This window comes from Spea bombifrons, chromosome 2 (genome assembly GCF_027358695.1).
Source record: "Spea bombifrons isolate aSpeBom1 chromosome 2, aSpeBom1.2.pri, whole genome shotgun sequence".
Taxonomy (NCBI): domain Eukaryota; kingdom Metazoa; phylum Chordata; class Amphibia; order Anura; family Pelobatidae; genus Spea; species Spea bombifrons.
This window is the reverse complement of record NC_071088.1, coordinates 17967535-17984458: the sequence shown is the minus strand read 5'-3', so window position 1 is coordinate 17984458 and position 16924 is coordinate 17967535. Positions and strand designations below refer to the sequence as shown.

General features: G+C 38.0%; 1 protein-coding gene across 1 annotated transcript in view; it reads right to left on the bottom strand.

Moving 5' to 3' along the window:
• The window catches only part of GRPR (gastrin releasing peptide receptor), a 28354-nt gene extending 12617 nt beyond the window's left edge, over window positions 1-15737 (bottom strand). The window contains exon 1 of the mRNA XM_053456954.1: window positions 15325-15737. Within this exon, the coding sequence (XP_053312929.1) occupies window positions 15325-15737 (413 nt within the window). The remainder of the gene's footprint in view (window positions 1-15324) is intronic.
• Window positions 15738-16924: the final 1187 nt, after the last annotated feature.

The window sequence follows — 16924 nt, the reverse complement described above, 5'->3', positions numbered from 1 at the left end:
GTGCCAAACATTTAACTTATTTAAAAAAAAAACACCTGCTTTATACTATTACAGTAGAATGTATTACCATTCTCAGGATATGAATGATAATTCCTATTGTTAAGTTGCTGAGTTTTGTTGATTGGTTTGGGTAGCATTCGTAAGAACAGCCAACAGCTATGGCGGTGACCGTCCCCTTCAATGTCATATAACACTCTGCATTTTTCTTTTAAAATAATCAAAAGATCACTTCAGCTGTGCAGTAACTGTTCATAATCACAAAAAATTGTATTTAAATATATTATTTTACTGTGCGGTTTCCTTGCTATATATTTCATTTTTCCAACTATAATAGGATGTCTTTGTATGAGTTTCTCTTGCGTATGAATACAAAGCAACCTGTATCAATGATTTCAGTGCAGTTTTTGTTAAGACTTGGGCATTCAGAAATGAGGCCAGACACCCCACCAATCAAAAAGAATTCACTCACATTCACACTCACACACCCTCACTCAGTCTCATTCTCATTCACTCTCTCTCAACCTCTCTAAATGTTTCCCTACCTTCTCAGACGATCATTTCCGCTTCTGCCTACCTCTTCCGCATTTTCATCATCTTCTATCTTTTCTCTTCTCTCCTCTATATTCAATCTGCTATATTCAATGACCTCATCTCCGTGGACATAACCCCATGGGAACTTCTGGTAAAATGGTGGTGCTTCTGGTGACATCCTCTTCCAGATCCTCCAATCCAGGGAGAAGACGTCACTGGCAGCACCATCATTTTGGCACAAGTTTCCGCCGGGTTATGTACAGGGAGATACGGACAAAGAAATAAGATTGAAAATAGCAGATTGAAAGTAGAAGAGAAGAGAGAAGGTAGAAGGAAAAAAGAGAGAAGATGAAGAAGAAGTGGAAGCAAAAGTGGTCGGCAGAAGGAGGGACCAACGGAACAAATGAAAACAAACCCTAAATAAAACCATCATTTTTGTACGTTTTGCTAATTTGTTTGCCTGCTATAGAACCACTCATCTCTCCCTCTTACAGGTTTTCTGGGAGTTGACAAATTACAAAATGTTACTTTTCCTGGAGCCAGACAAGCTTAAACAGAAAATGCGGTCAAGGTTAAAAGAGGGTAGCATTCGGAGTCCAATAAATCTCATAGGTGTTGCTTATTAAGTATTAGCAAATGCAAGCGCCCAGGAAAAGAGCAAGGACAGGGTGCAAAAGGTTACATACAGCAAAAAAAAGGCTATAGTTAACCATTGCAATGCCAGACATATCTATACTGAAAAAAATGGATCTCAGATTACTCAGAAAACTAAACATATTAATAATATATTAAAAACTCTTAACTTATAATAGAGGTGCAAAGATCTAATTGGTTTAGTAGACCTCAAGCTTCTTCTGCTGGGCGACTGTTCCACATATCCACTTCCCCAGTAAAGTAAATCTTGCTTACATTAAGTGAGCTTTTATTACACTAAATAAAAGTACAAATCTCAGGGGTTCTGTAAGACTGTTTTCCTTAAAAAAAGTGAAAATCCAAATATCCACCAACCTGTTAATTAAACAGGGAGCAGATACAAGGGATGGGGAGGGTACAGGAAGCAGAAAGATAGATTTTCTGGGTAAAAAAGAGATCCCCAGAATTTCACCCGGACAGAAAGGGCAGGACACAAATGAACCAAATACAAAGCAAAAAAGTTGTTTGAAATGATTCTGGGCCTTGTGCACAGGTCTACTGGCCACAGGGATATACTGCGATCAGAACCGATCAGATTATTTCACTTGGTAAAATTATATATGGGTTGTTTTGTTATTTTTAATATATCTTATTTCTAATTACCAATGCTAATAACAAAAACACCGTAAAGACTCTCACACAGCAAGAAAGGGAGGTGAGAGGTTTTTATTACAGCTTTCCTTTAAAGAGAATAAAAGCTGTGATTGACAAATCATGCATGGAAAGGTCATAATCAATGTGAAAGTGTTGAGCAAACTACTGGAATCTGTTAACTGGAATTTACAATCTAACAGGAGGTTATTCTGTAGTTTATTGTTTACCGCTTATGAACGTAATGAGTTAAAATCAATTTTACTCCACAACCTTTCTTAAACATTGTAATGCAAGAAAAAAAAAACAAAAACATACATTTTCATCTGTCATCTATATGGATTAGATGCTTTCATTTCTACATGGCTACATTCCAGAACACACACACACACACACACACACACATATATATATATATAATTGATGGAAGCAAATGATATGGGTTTTGGCAATTTTTTACCTAAAAAGATTTAATGCATTGTCAGAATGCAGCAATGTTATAAACATGTAGTATGTATACAGTATGTTAAATTTAATTTAAGGAGGTTGACAGGATATCACAGAACCCTGTGTGATAACTCATAATTTGGTTGATTAATCAATTAGTTACAACAGGTTGAAAAAGCGAAGAATTTTAGCAAATTGATTTACAAAGAGTGCAGAGGTAGACAATGGCAGAAACTAAAATGGAGAAAGTTTTGAGAGTTTGGAAATGGAGAATAGTAGAATAGTGACAAATAAAGGGATCTGGGTGGGCAGTAGAGTTATTTTAGATTAATTTGGATTTAACTCTGTTCTCTTAATGATTATTGAAAGGTAACAAAATGTAGCAAGCCCTCTTAGTTTTAAAGTCAGTGTTTGGTAAATTGGCATTAATATGGGTGCTGCTAACAGAGTGCTTATGAGGCTAAAGTCCCAAGCATTTTGTTTGGCAGCCTTGAATGGGGACAGTTCTTTTCTTCAGTTGAATGAAAGACCAGTTAACATTCTTCACACCTCTGAAACACACGATAACTTCTATCTAAAATTCACTTACAAATTAAATTGTGTAAATAAAATAAATATGTCTGTGGTGGTCAGTTCCCATGAACACTCACCCATGGCCTTACCACACTCCTGCAAAACAAATGCTGTCTCAGGCATTTTAACTTTTGGGACTTATGGATATGCTCCTTGTGGGTTTCTGCTATTACGCAACCCTCCGCCACCATAATTATTAAGTAAAGGGCTTTGTATGAAATACTATCTCATTACAAGATGCATGGATGCGTTTAACTCATTTGACATGTCAAATACTAAAAAATATGGGCTGGATATATGTACGGTATTAAGCTTACCTTAATCTTACAATACATGCAAAAGATTATAATCTTTTCATATGGTATAATCTCCATTTAAACTTCAATAGCCTCTTTACCCTGATTTAAATAAATGAAAGACATGCCCTATAATGGATACCCTCATCTAGCACAAATCCTACTATTTGATGGCTAGTGCATCCATAACAGACTAGCAATTGAGGCAATTTACCATATAAGTAATTTCTGTATTTTAACTTTTAACCTTTTTTAATTGATTTGTAAATCCATCAATTGAGGTGTTCTGTGCTTGAGGCATGATTTATTGAACAAATGATAAATATTTTACTGGCTGTTATTTTCGACAGAATTTTGCCAAAAGTACATGATAAAAAAAATGCCTATGAAATGTGGACCATTTGCAAAATTATAAAGTTCTTTTTTTTCACAAGTTAGTATGATAAATTTGTTTCCGTCTGCAGGCTCTAAACTCGGAAGCTGTATCACTTATGGGGCCCCTGAATTAATGGAAAGTAGTACTTTATGTTTTAATTACAGCATAACCAAATATATGTGAGGGACAACTGCTTTCAAAAGTGTCCCTTTCTCTGTCTTGCTTCTGATGTATGCAGGTGATGTATGCAGGTAATGTTAGCATGTTTTATTAGTTTGTTGTAAAAATCAGCTTTTGTGATAACACTTCTAACAAACAGTGTACACGATGGAAGCCATTATCATTTAGATACCTGTTTGCTCTTAGATTTTTAAGTAATGATTTCATTATTCAGGGTGATAATTTAATAAAGTTATTGCTTTGTTTCCTCCAAAGCCCAGGGAATATTTATGCCTCCTACAGGACCCCCTCCTTCACGACATTTCGTTAGCGCTTTGCCCGACTGCCCTCCCACCCTAAGTTCACTCTTTCTGGTGGAACTCTCTAAATTCTCTCTTTCCTATATCTCTTTCTTCTCCTTTACGAGATGTAGGCCCTATACTACCTATAATGGGGGGGGGGTTCAGGCACATTTCAGACAACTGAATGTTCGCTCATGTTTTACCTCTACCACAAATATTGTTAATAATTGACAAATTATGGCAACAGCCCTACCACACAAGTAAAATGAGAAGTTGCTTAAGGTACTGAGCTACTAAGGGGCACCATCGTGTGGTTCTGTCCAAGAAAACGAAGACTATTTAGTTATTGACAGAATGAATGTGTATATATGCAAATGTTCTAGGAAATAATATTTTGTAAATTGATGAAATCAGATATAAATATATACAGTATGAAGAATTGATTTGCAAAAGATAAAGGATGTACAAATTCTCTGTTATGTCACGAGCAGTGAACAGCTATTAAGCTGCTTGCATACTCTGCTCCATGTTGGAAAATTACTAGACTCTTGTACACCAAAAAAAATCAGACAGGGCATTGTGTATTTACAAATCTGATGTTAAATATACGTAGCAACGCTTGAGCCTATGGATTGATTTGTAAAAAAAAAGCAAAAAACCAAAAATCTGCTGGGGTTAACATTGTCTGTTAACCTAAACCTTAGCATTCTGATTTCCCTATACAAGCTGTGTAGAAAGCAGGCAGGTGCCATTGTTGTGGAACAGCCTCGTATTATACATTTGTATTATTTGAGCCTGATACTAGCTTAGCGCACCGACATTTTTCTTTTCCCTGTTTGCACATATTTGAGGTTGTTGGCTCCTCATCAGTCTGGTTGCAGCTTGCTGTCCAGGGGTTAATAGGGAGGAGGTTTAATTGCCCCTCCCCCAACACATTAATAAGGTTTTGGTAGCAGTATGTAGGAGGTGAGAGTAGGTTCTCACCCTATTGAGAGTGTGCCTTGACGTGGCGGGTGAGCTTAATTATGCTTTGGCCAATTCATATAACCAAAACCTCTCATTTATATTGTTTATATATTTGTTGCCAACTTTATTAGGGTGAGAAGCGCAGACAGTATTTTGTTTTTTGTATACATTGTACAGCCAACACACTGTATTTGCAGCATGCTCACACTGTTTGGTAGGCCTCGTATTATACATTTGTATTATTTGAGCCTGAGACTAGCTTAGCGCACCGACATTTTTTCCTAACCCCCATGGTATTTGGTTATGTGGTTGGCTGATCCTCATGGGAGTATTCATTGCAGAGCAGCTTGGTTGCTATCTGTTGGCTGTAGTTGCTTTATAATTTAGGTTACTGCCCATCCAAATTAATTTTACGGCTTTGCAAATACCAGTCTTGCTACTGGGAAATAATGGTTATTTGTGGATGTTGCCTTTTTTTATTTGTTAAAAAAACTGACTGGCATAACACTGGCATAACCTATTCAAGAGTAGAATAGGATTTGTTTAATATTTTGCATTACTAAATTCAAAATCAGCTTAATTGTCAAAACAATTTACGAAATGATCTATGTTTGAATACACACAAGCTAGTGATGGAACATACATGGGAAAGGCATAACACAAAACCAAGGACCACATAAGGTCATAGATTTTTACAACACGGTCCAAAAACTTCTTATTTGCTATCAAATTCTGTGTTTCTATGTATGATTCTGTAATACTACTAACTAGAACCACACAGTGAATCTTTTCTCTGAATCCTGAATTTAAAACATATCTTTTCAAACTGTAGTTCAACTACTTGAGAACTAACTTTTTAGGATGTTGATATGCTATATTATATTATTATATATTTAAGCTATATTTTGAATTGAGAAAAACTGACAGTAGACCTAAATGCCATTTAAACTATAAATTATGATTCCTAATCCTGCTTCAACGAGAACTGTGTTCCAGATTTACAGTTCACATAGATACTGGCAATGTGTAAAGAATACAGAGTATAAGAATTAAGCGGTCTGAAAAACTCTGCTGGAAATTTTATTAAAGTTGTTTCCATTTAGAAAAATATTTTATACTCAGATTTCCCTACATGATGAATGCATTTTCTACATTATTGGAGAATGTATGGTTAGGTTTTAAACTGTATCTGACAGCAGCTGTGTCTGTATCTACATTTATTAAAGACATCTCAAAGATGTTGTAGTAATTATTAGCTGGACGAAAATATCTACCTTGTCCCTGCCCCTAAGATGCTGCCAACTTTCACATCACGAATATTGTGATTTATTTTTATGTGATGTGACCTCTCGTGATATACACATTGAGTGCAGAAGAAAATCAGTAGTCAGAAACTGACGGTTTAAGTCTACTTTTGCACTCATGGAGGCTTGAGAAGAAGATGTAGGTAATAGAGAGGATTTTAAAAATTGGCAACATTAGACACAAAGGCATTTGCTGCAAAATACCTGTATAACCAAGTGCTGCTGTGCAACCACCTTCCTTCTCTTATCTTCCTTCAAGGGCTGCCAACACTCATAATCAAAAAACGGGAAGAGTAACTCAACGAGAAGAGAAACTATGGAAGAGAACAGTAGGTTATATCTCCTGCTGGTGTACATGCAATATGGATGTCTAATTAGTACACATTGTTTATATTACTCAGTAACTACTATCACATGGGTTTAGAAAGAGTATTGAAACTGTGAGGCCAATCTTCCTAGAATAGCAGACATTCAGAATAAAACAAACCACAGAAAAGAGACAAAAGGGTCAGCCGGGGCGTGTTTAAGTAGAACTCTACCAAGGAAATGACATCAGGAGGGGGCAGATACTTGCCATTTATCCTAATCCCTTTTAGCTGGGTGACATTTCTAACGTGTAAAGGCTGGAAAAACTGCCTAAGGTCAAAAAAGCAATTTCCACAGAAAGGCTAAAACGCCAGAAAAAAACTCCAGAAAAAACGCCAAAACGCAGGAGAATGCAGTGGCAGGACAAAAACCCAAGTGGAAACCTAGCCTGAAACTGTAAAGAGAACTAGACTGTTTAATGCCAAGATGATACATCATAGCTAAATATAAAAAATATAGTAGTAAATGCAGACAAATCCCCTTATCCTAATGCTGCATTCTGTAAATATAAAACATCCAGTGTATGTGATAATTCCAACACATCAGGAGAGATTAATTTTTTATTAATTAAGGAGCACAAGGAATTTTGCCTTCCAAGCCAATTAACAAAGATAATAATACGTTTACTCTCAGTCAATTACACATCCACTTTGTGATGAATTAGTAGGCCATCTAGAAGCAGTGTGGGCATTAACATCCTTTATAATGGCAGAAAAAGAAAAAGCTTTAGAAGGTAAAGTTCTACAATGAATCAATTAACACCGGGCATCCACAATTACATAGATTACTCGCAGGTTATTAACTTGGAAGTATCCACTGAATTCCAACGATACTATGTTTCAAAATACAAATAAAAATAATGCATATTCCCAGCTATTTGCCACACTATGAATCATAGAAATGAAAAAAAAATACCTGTAACTATATATATCCTAATCTGTTACTCCAGCACTCGAAGAATCAAATACATTCAATTTATGGAATTGATTTGGCATTATAAATTGATAACACACCTACAGCACTGTTTGTTAAGGGAGGAGACATGTGTGAGTGGGTGATGTCATGACTCTGTTCTTCAGCCAAAGTGGAAAAAAAAAGCTTATCTTTAAATTCATACTTAATAACTTAACCAAGTAGCATTTGTAAGGCGTTATACACTATGTCTTGTCTGCCTTAACCTAACATTAACTGCCTATGTCTCCACCTTTATCCCCCCTACAATCTTATATTGGGGGTCAGAATATTTTTTAAATATTAACTTGGAAAATGAAGTACAACATCATTAGGAAATATCATGGAATACTAGTTGACAACATAGGATTATAATGACGATTGACAAATATGGTTATGAAAGATTGCTTCAAGATAGGTATAATGCATTCCTGATGCTGAATTATTAATAAGCCCTGATACATTTGTAAAACCGTTCGGTGGACCAAAATTCACAAAGAATGTTGGAGTCTTCAGATTTGGGTCTTTGGTTAGTCCTACGAAAGTGAACAGTAATTTCTAAGTGTTTGTCTGTGAGCATGACTAATGTACATATGTCTATATGTGCTGTGTGAGCATGTATGTATAAGTGTGTGATCATGAATGTGTATGTGTGTGGGGGGGGAGTATGTGTTAGTGAGTATCAGTGTGTAGGGTGTAAATGGGTTAGTATCTGCATGTGCATGTGTGTATGTGAGTTACTGGGGGGAGCAAGGGTTTGATGGGGGGTGCCAAAATAGGATCTGCCATGGTTGCCAAATATTCTAGGTAGGCCCCTGATTACAATAGCCATTTTTGTGTTTTAATTACACAACTAAACAACTGTAAGACAAGCAACTGTTAGACTACACCATTGGTTATCAACCAGAGCAGTAAAATACTCACAACAGTGCAAGGTTGTTGTTTTTTTTCATTTCTTGAACAATGGTGCCATTTTTTTATTTCTCGAATTAGATTAATCTGCTCTATAATCTTACATCAATCTCCAAGACAAGCACCCAGACTCCTTATCAAACTGCCTGTGGTAAATGGATTCTTCTTAATCATACAGCTGGACGCTCTGAGATAGGAAAGTCAATGGGGCAAAGGACTACTTTAGCATTCTCATAAAGAATCAACTCAATATGGGGTTAAGCTTAAAACCCAAGCAATTTTTATGTGTTTTATGATGTTTCATCTTCCACTTAAATCTTAATTCAACAGAACTAGTAACTAGTTTCATATATTTATTATTTTAAACTGTTTACTGGACTGTTCATATATTAACATGTAACATACTTATCAGATGATTTTGGATTTGGTTGTAAAAAGCAGCTTAGGGTTCTTTTGTTATAAAGAGTGAAAGCCCTGGCTCTTATTGGTTTTAGTCTTTATATCAGTTTCCCAAGGTGGCGTGTTTAGTTTTGCATCGAGGTAAGCAATGAATACGATAAAACAAATTGCAATTTATTTCAAAAAGTCATTCTGTGTTTGGAAGTCTCTTAACCCTGTTGAATAATAGATAAGCATCAAAGCAGGGTAATTTCAATTAGGCTAAATGCTTCATTTTTGTATTTGCTGTACTTATTCCTATCGCGTGTTATTTAAACTTATTATACATTCCCTTCGAGATATTTGTTTTGGTTGGTGTTTAAACAGTAGATAAAGTAAGGAGAGCATTTAATGTTTGGAAACACGTTCAAATACATAACAGAAGAATAGCACCAATGAAAAGTTAAGTGTTTTGGGGGAAGTCGAATGACAGATGTTAATTACATGTTCCAGTGGCACATATTCTGTATTTATGGTGCATTCATGGGGGCCGTACTCGAATCCCAGTATCCCCTGTGCACTTGCAGGTCAATTCACTAAATGTCAACATTATCATAGAGTCACTAGCAGAACACAGAGTGAGTCTAACCCCTCTACACCAGATCAATACTGATTTGTCTTGCCTTTGCCCTTTAAATCCTTATTTGGGTGAGCTAGTTGTTTCTGTATGTTTTCATTGGCATTAACTATAAGGTTTATAGAATGTTGTCCCTTGATCACAATTATTTACCGTGCCTTATTCTTTCAGTCTGTATCCCATTTTCTGGATACTGTAGAGACCTTTCAGTGAATCTGTAAAAAAACCTGTTTTTCTTTTAATACAACCATCCAGCTCTGTCTTTTAGATTGGGCAGGGCTAAGTGCAGCGTTGTAAATTCAATACTAAAAATAATTTGACATTAATAAAACATGTACCCTCTCAACTCTAAGTCACCCTGGTAGGTTGGATGAGGTCCTGCCTAAGCACACTTTGGGTGACTAATGAAGCCCTTTCCATGGAAAGGGGCAAGTCCGAAAATAAAGTTAAAAGGACTAAAGTTTGGTGTGCCAGTTATAGTCAAAGAATTGAGTAACCACTATATAAACACAGGATCTCCCATCAGGCATTGATTAGATTACTATTGCTTTTCAGTGTGCTGTTTTTTAAATGTATTTTTGGCCTTTTCATGGCCCATAGACCGTGTTGATCATCAATGTAGGCAAAAATGTTTTGCTAAACTTTCCCCATAAGATGATAGGACGTAGACTAGTCTCATATCATGCAAAGCTTGCATTATATGGACCTCATCTCCTCCACACACGGGGGATTTAAGTTTGGAGATTAGCAAGACAAATGTAAGGCTATTTTTTTACACTTACATTAACTTTTTCAGCAATTTGAGCGACATTAGCTCGTTTGTTGGATTTGACCACACGGGCCAGCCTTCGCCCCCCACGTGCATCAGTGAGCCTTGGTCACTGGTTCACTGATTTTCCTTCCTTGAACCACTGACCACTGTAGACTGGGAACACCACACAAGAGCTGCCCTGACCCAGTCATCTAGCCATCACAATTTGACACCTTGTCAAAGTCACGCTTTACACTTCCCCATTTTTCCTGCTTCTAACACGTCAACTTTGAGGACAAAACGTTCACTTGCTGCCTAATATATCCCCCCTACTGATAGTTACCATGATAACAAGATTATAAGTGTTATCATAATGTTATGGCTGATCGGGTATATGTTATCTTTCACGAGGCATTACTTTAATGTTAATTTTAAGCCAGGTAAAGGGAAATCCCTGATCTCCCCAACCTGTCGTGCTTCTCGAGAAGAAGATACCCCCCGGTTAAGGCATCAAGGTGGCTGCATGGGCTGCCCAGTACTAAGACCAGCCCTACTGGCCTCTGGGTGCAGTGCACGCCTTACATCAACCTTAGCACAACCCTGTACCCAAGATTTGGCACTGAGATGTGATGTCATGTCCCGGTACTCAACACAGAAGATGCTTCACATAAATAAGAGACCCTACTCAAGGTCAGTCCTAGGAGGTGGCTAAGGATGTTGCCATAACTACCATAACTTTACTACTTTCTGCCGTTCCAGCGTATTTTTTTGTTTCACTTTCCAGTATTTAGTATATTTAGTATTTATATAGTATATATATATAGTATTTAGTATACTCCCCAGCTTTAGAAGAATGCTTCTGGTTTGTTTGGGGTTTTTTTTCTTACATTTGTATATGCAAGTAAGCAGCAATGTTGCACCTGGTCTATGTAATTAAGTGCATCTAAGATAACCCTACAGAGAACAATTTTATGGAAAATAAACACTAATTATCCAAAGTTGGTCATCCGTAATAATGTTGGTTTGTAATTTTCTCCTTGATGTACAAAGCAGAACAAATTAAACTTCTTAACCATGCCCCATTGCTTGGAGTAAACTCTTCCGTGGTAAGACATGACAAAAAAAACTCCTTATTCCTTGGCTGCTGTTGAACGGTTTTGTGCCAAGTGGCACCGGTCACGTTATGCATGCAGATCACTGTGTGGCTCCCATTTATGAACATTCAGTCCAAGGGTAGGATTCCATAGATCTCCAATTCTTAAACCACAACTCCCATTCCCATTATCTAGTGAAATACAGGCTGAGGATATTGGATGTTAAAGCCGAGAATCAACACTGATGTAATCCTTTCAGCATGAATGGGAGAGATCCAGCAGTGTAAAGGATGCTTGAGGGTTATGCAATTGACAGCAACTAACTGGAGGCACAAGCCACCTGCTTTTGGGATCAATCACCTGCTGCTGGTACTCAAACTAAAAAAGATGTGATGTAATTCAATGTTACAAACATGCAAACGCTGAAAGGAAAACTAGATAAAGAGCTGACTATTAATCCAGATACTGCATGCCAAATAAGCCCAATACAGCTTAGTATGATCCATTTCTTGCTTGTTTTGACCATTGTAATTCTGAATTTTCTAACAAAAAATCACCCAGTATATTATCTCAAATGCTTTAGGGCTTCTTGAAGCTTTTTATTTTTTACCAAATATGTTTCGTATTTATGAAGATCGGTTCTAGACAAAGAGTGTGGTCATTAACAAGATTGTTTCCATAGTTTCTAGTCTACATATTAACTGACCCCAGAATTGCTTTATATCAATATTGACAGTATTCAGTTCCATCAAGTGCCAAGACCTTTACTGCAAATTTCTGGCAAGCAAGTGATTTAAGTGGTCTCACCGCTGCAGTGACATCACAGAAAATCACATCCGTCACAGACTAGAATACAGAAATTTAGAAATTCTTCATTTACCATCTAAAACAGAGTTTGGCAACTGGTATCATCCGGATGTGGCTGGACTTTAACATCCATCAACCGCAGTTAGCTGGTGGACCATTTGCGTGTGTGTGTGTGTCACTTAATGCTGCATTTATATCAATTGTGTCTTTTGACAGGACAGAAACTTGCATTTTACACATGCATAATTATATATATATATATATATATAGTGTGTGTGTATTATACACATTGTGTGTATATATATATATATATATATATATATAAACACGTGTGTATATACACATTGATCGATAGTGGATATATAGATAAAGATAAATAAAATAATGTTTATGCTTCTCTGGCTTCTAGCTCTTTTATCTCTTGTAAGCCAATTATCGAAACACACTTAAAATTTTTGACTTGAGGTATACTAAACACAATAAAGATATATATTCTGAGTACTATTACGTACTTTGTTTTATGAAAACAAACTTAATTGTTCATCACCTTCAAGCATGTACTGGGCTTCCTGCTAGCGCTACACAAATGTCCTATTAATTCTTTGTTAACAAGCTTGCAGTCCGTTATGGAATATAAATTTGCTACGGCAGACCATGCTGGTAAATGTCTGTATATACCACATACGTTATTATATCACGCATTAAGAGTTGCTACTGGACTGCAATGTGTCATTACCTATGGGTTCCAACAGAAAATACAAATATCACCTTAGAAGGAAGAGGTAAAGTGTATGGATTATTTGTTTTTCATGAATGGAGTAAATTCCATTACTATTATTGTTGTATAATGTGAATTGGATGGATAATTCAAATTACAATTGGCAGCCACTGGTACAACAAGAGTCCAGGGCAATGGCTATACAGCCAAACCTTATGAATGAAAGCTTTTTTGCCCCTGATCTTTGAAAATATCACCAAACAAGACTGGTAATATTTCTAACACATTATTATTTATTGCGCCAACATATTCCATAGAGCTGTATACTTATTTTTGACAGTTGGTATTCCATCACTTCATTTCACCTTTTACTTGCATTTTATAGAAAAAAACATTATATTTTTAGACTGTCTGAGACAGGATCTGCTTAAACAGCTCTGCACTATATCTTTATGAATTCTATGTTATGGATTGTAACAGAACTTTCAGCCACATACAAGTCACTAGCATTCTATAGCAATGTTTATCCTCAAACGTGTCAATGAAACTGTAAACACACTCTTTACAGGACACAACATATATTCTCCCAATGGGATTAGACAGTGACCACTATGTAGAGAATCATAGTTACAGGGAACTGTCTTCCAGCCCTAAGATGTTGAGACCACTTAAGAAAACCAGTTCTAGAATTAGGTAATTACCGTATTTGCTCGATTATAAGACGAGGTTTTTTTCAGAGCAAATGCTCTGAAAAATACCCCTCGTCTTCTAATCGGGGTCGTCTTCTAATCAGACCTCAAATAGAGGTCTGATTAGGAGACTGAGATCCAGATCCCCCGCACCGCTGCAGGGGACCTGGATCCTCCTGTCTCACCCGACCCCCCCCCCATCATACACACACTTACCGGTGCTTCCTTGCTTCCCTGCTGTGTTGCCGGGGCAGCGGGTTGAGGTCTACGTGATCCGCGTAGACAACGTCCGCTGCAGCCGGAAGGAGGTGTGGCTAGCAGCGGGGGTTGTCTGCGTCCGTCGCATAGACCTTCCCCGACTGTCAGAGATCAGAGAGCTGATCTCTGACAGCCGGGGAAAGTATACGCGACGGACGCATACAAACCCCCGCTGCTAGCCACACCTCCTTCCGGCTGCAGCAGAAGGCGACGTCAACCCGCTGCCCCGGCTGGAAGCACCGGTAAGAGAGGGGGGAGAGAGGAGGGGGGTGAGAGGAGGGGGGTGAGAGGGGGGGGGAGAGTGTGTGTGTTAGTTAAATGGGGGTATAGGGTGTGTGTGTGTGTGTGTTAAATGGGGGCATAGGGCATTTCTGGAGTGGCGTTAAGGGGGCATTTAATAGAGCACTCTGCCTCCTGAAATGCCTTATACCTCCCTATATGGCACTCTGCCCCATAATATGACTTTTAACCCCCTAAATGGCAGAGTGGCATATAGGGGTATAAGGCATTTCTGGAGGCAGAGTGCTCTATACAATGCCTTTTAACTCCCTTAATGCCACTCTGCCTCCTGAAATGCCTTATACCTCCCTATATGCCACTCTGCCCCATAATATGCATTTTAACCCCCTAAATGCCAGAATGGGAAATAGGGGTATAAGGCATTTCTGGAGGCAGAGTGGCACATAGGGGGTCAAAAGGCATACCATGGGGCACAGTGGCATATAGAGGGTTAAAAGGCATATCATGGGCCACAGTGCCATATTGGAAATAAAAACAAAAAAAATCTTTTTCTCAATCATAGCTTTTATTAAAAAAAATAGTTTACATGAATTAACATTTACTGGTAAAACTTTTTTCCTTTGGGGTCGTCTTATATTCAGGCTTTTTCTTTTTTTCTTAAGTTAATATTCAGATTTTGGGGGGTCGTCTTATAATCAGGGTCGTCTTATAATCGAGCAAATACGGTATGTTACTGCTTTCAACATCTGTTGCAAAATGTAGATAAAGGCACATAGAAAGGCAATGTAAAGTCTTAGACCTTAATCTGCCCTTGGTCATTTTTTTTTAATTCAAGAGCCATATACCCACCCCATTCATGTTTAAATTCCTTCCCTGTGCTGTCCTTCCCTGTGCTGTGCTACCACTACTTCTGGGAGGCTGTTTCACTTATCTACCATATTCTCAGTAAAGTAAAACTTCTTTACTATTACACCTCAGAATCTCTAGTTTTATATTATGACCTCTTGTTTGTAAACATCCATTCCATACTTTGCTAAATCTCTTTATGTATTTAAGTGTTTCCAACATTCTGTAACAGTGCAGCCTCTTTAACAAACCAAGACAGTAGAAGGTAAAGGAGCCTCAGCAAGGTGCTCGCAACGATTGTTAACCCTTTCCCTGCCGTGTTGTGCACACTGCTGTTAACCCTTTCCCCGCCGCACTGTGCACACTGCTGCTTGCAGGTCACTTTTAGCAGCTGTTGCAGTTTCCCTTGGGGTTTAAAGTGCCCAGACACTTTACATACCTGTCAGCCGAAAGGGCTGTCAATGTGAAGACAGACACCCCCACCGAGGTGAGCTGGATGAAGGGGATAAGCTTGCAACCCACTCGCCCAAAGAGCCATTTATCTGCCAGGTACCTGCTGGCGTCCACTGGGGCACAAGTCACAAGGAGTAGCAGATCTCCCAAAGCCAGACTAGAGATGAACAGATTGGGGACATTTCTCATAGACTTTACAGTGCAAAATATCTTAATCAGGGTGACATTCCCAATGAGCCCGATGAGGATAATGATCCCATACACCGGGGCTATAGCATACGTGACTCCGGGGTAAAACCAATCTTCAGATGAATGGTTAGAGCTCTGATTCATACAGGAGCTGGCCAGAGCAAAGTTATCTGATTCAAAGTCAAGCAGAAAGCAGTTTTCCGGACTCATGGTTTGTCTCTTGGACTTGTGTTTAAATGCACGGGAAATATTTTGCTTAATATGCCTTGCAACTGACCTTCAGCTCTTCATCTTCTCAATATCTTCACATTATTTTTCTTATATATCTTCTGTGCTGTTGAGTTTTTAAAGCATATATTAGTCAGCTGATGTTTCCTTACTCGCATCCCAAATGATTCCTTATTGTAAAAGCACTACATAGCCAGATCCACGTTTACTTCTATGTTCACTTCCAGTGCATTCACTGAGATTATCTCCCCACTACTGTCCTCCTAAATTGGGTCCATGCTTGTGTTGTTGCTTGAATTTAAAAGTGGAAGAATATGTAGTTATTTTGAACCCTTGTGATCTTCCTAGACACAATCCTGGGAATGTCATCTGTTCACCTTCTTGCACAAGACAACTGTAGCACAGCTAAGTAGCAGGGAAAGTGTTCTGGATCTCTACTGCAGCAAGACTGAGGCGTCTAATGACAAATGAAGCCATCTGCTGGCCAAATGCAGCATCACTGGTAGCAAGGACTTCAATCAATATAACCATGTCTACCCTTCCTGCTTGTTACAGGGAAATGTTCCTTGGAGCCAGAGAACTGTCATGGGAGGAAAATCACAACTTCTTACGTCACTGACATCTGCAGGAGTTGATTTTCTTAAAATTAGAAAATCAACCATGTGCAGTCCATAGTAGAGATGGTCATGTTCAGAATTAATTCAACAGTTCTACTCATTTTACTTCAATATGTGCTAAGGTTCTCCCTTTTCCCCACTGATAGGGACCCCCTCAATCTATGGGGCTCTAAACAGCTTTATGGTCTGCTTATATGTGTTATTTTAGTACACTGCTAAATGTGTTTTTACATAATACATGTATATTGCACCACCTATTATTTGTATATATATATATTATTTGTTGCAATATCTACCGTCTATTGATAAAATATATAGTTATATTCTGTTAGACTATAGTAGTCACCACGGTTGTCTATACATAAGCAGGCAACACATACATATGCAGTAGATGGGTGTACAGCTGGATATGCTAATGGACAAACTGGACTGATGCATTGGCTTATTGGTGATAAAATGTACCCATCTCTTTGATGTATCTGCAAAGTACTATTTGTCAGTTTAGCAGATCCGAGGGTGCAGCAGAACTTCTGCCACTCTCATAGCTGGGAA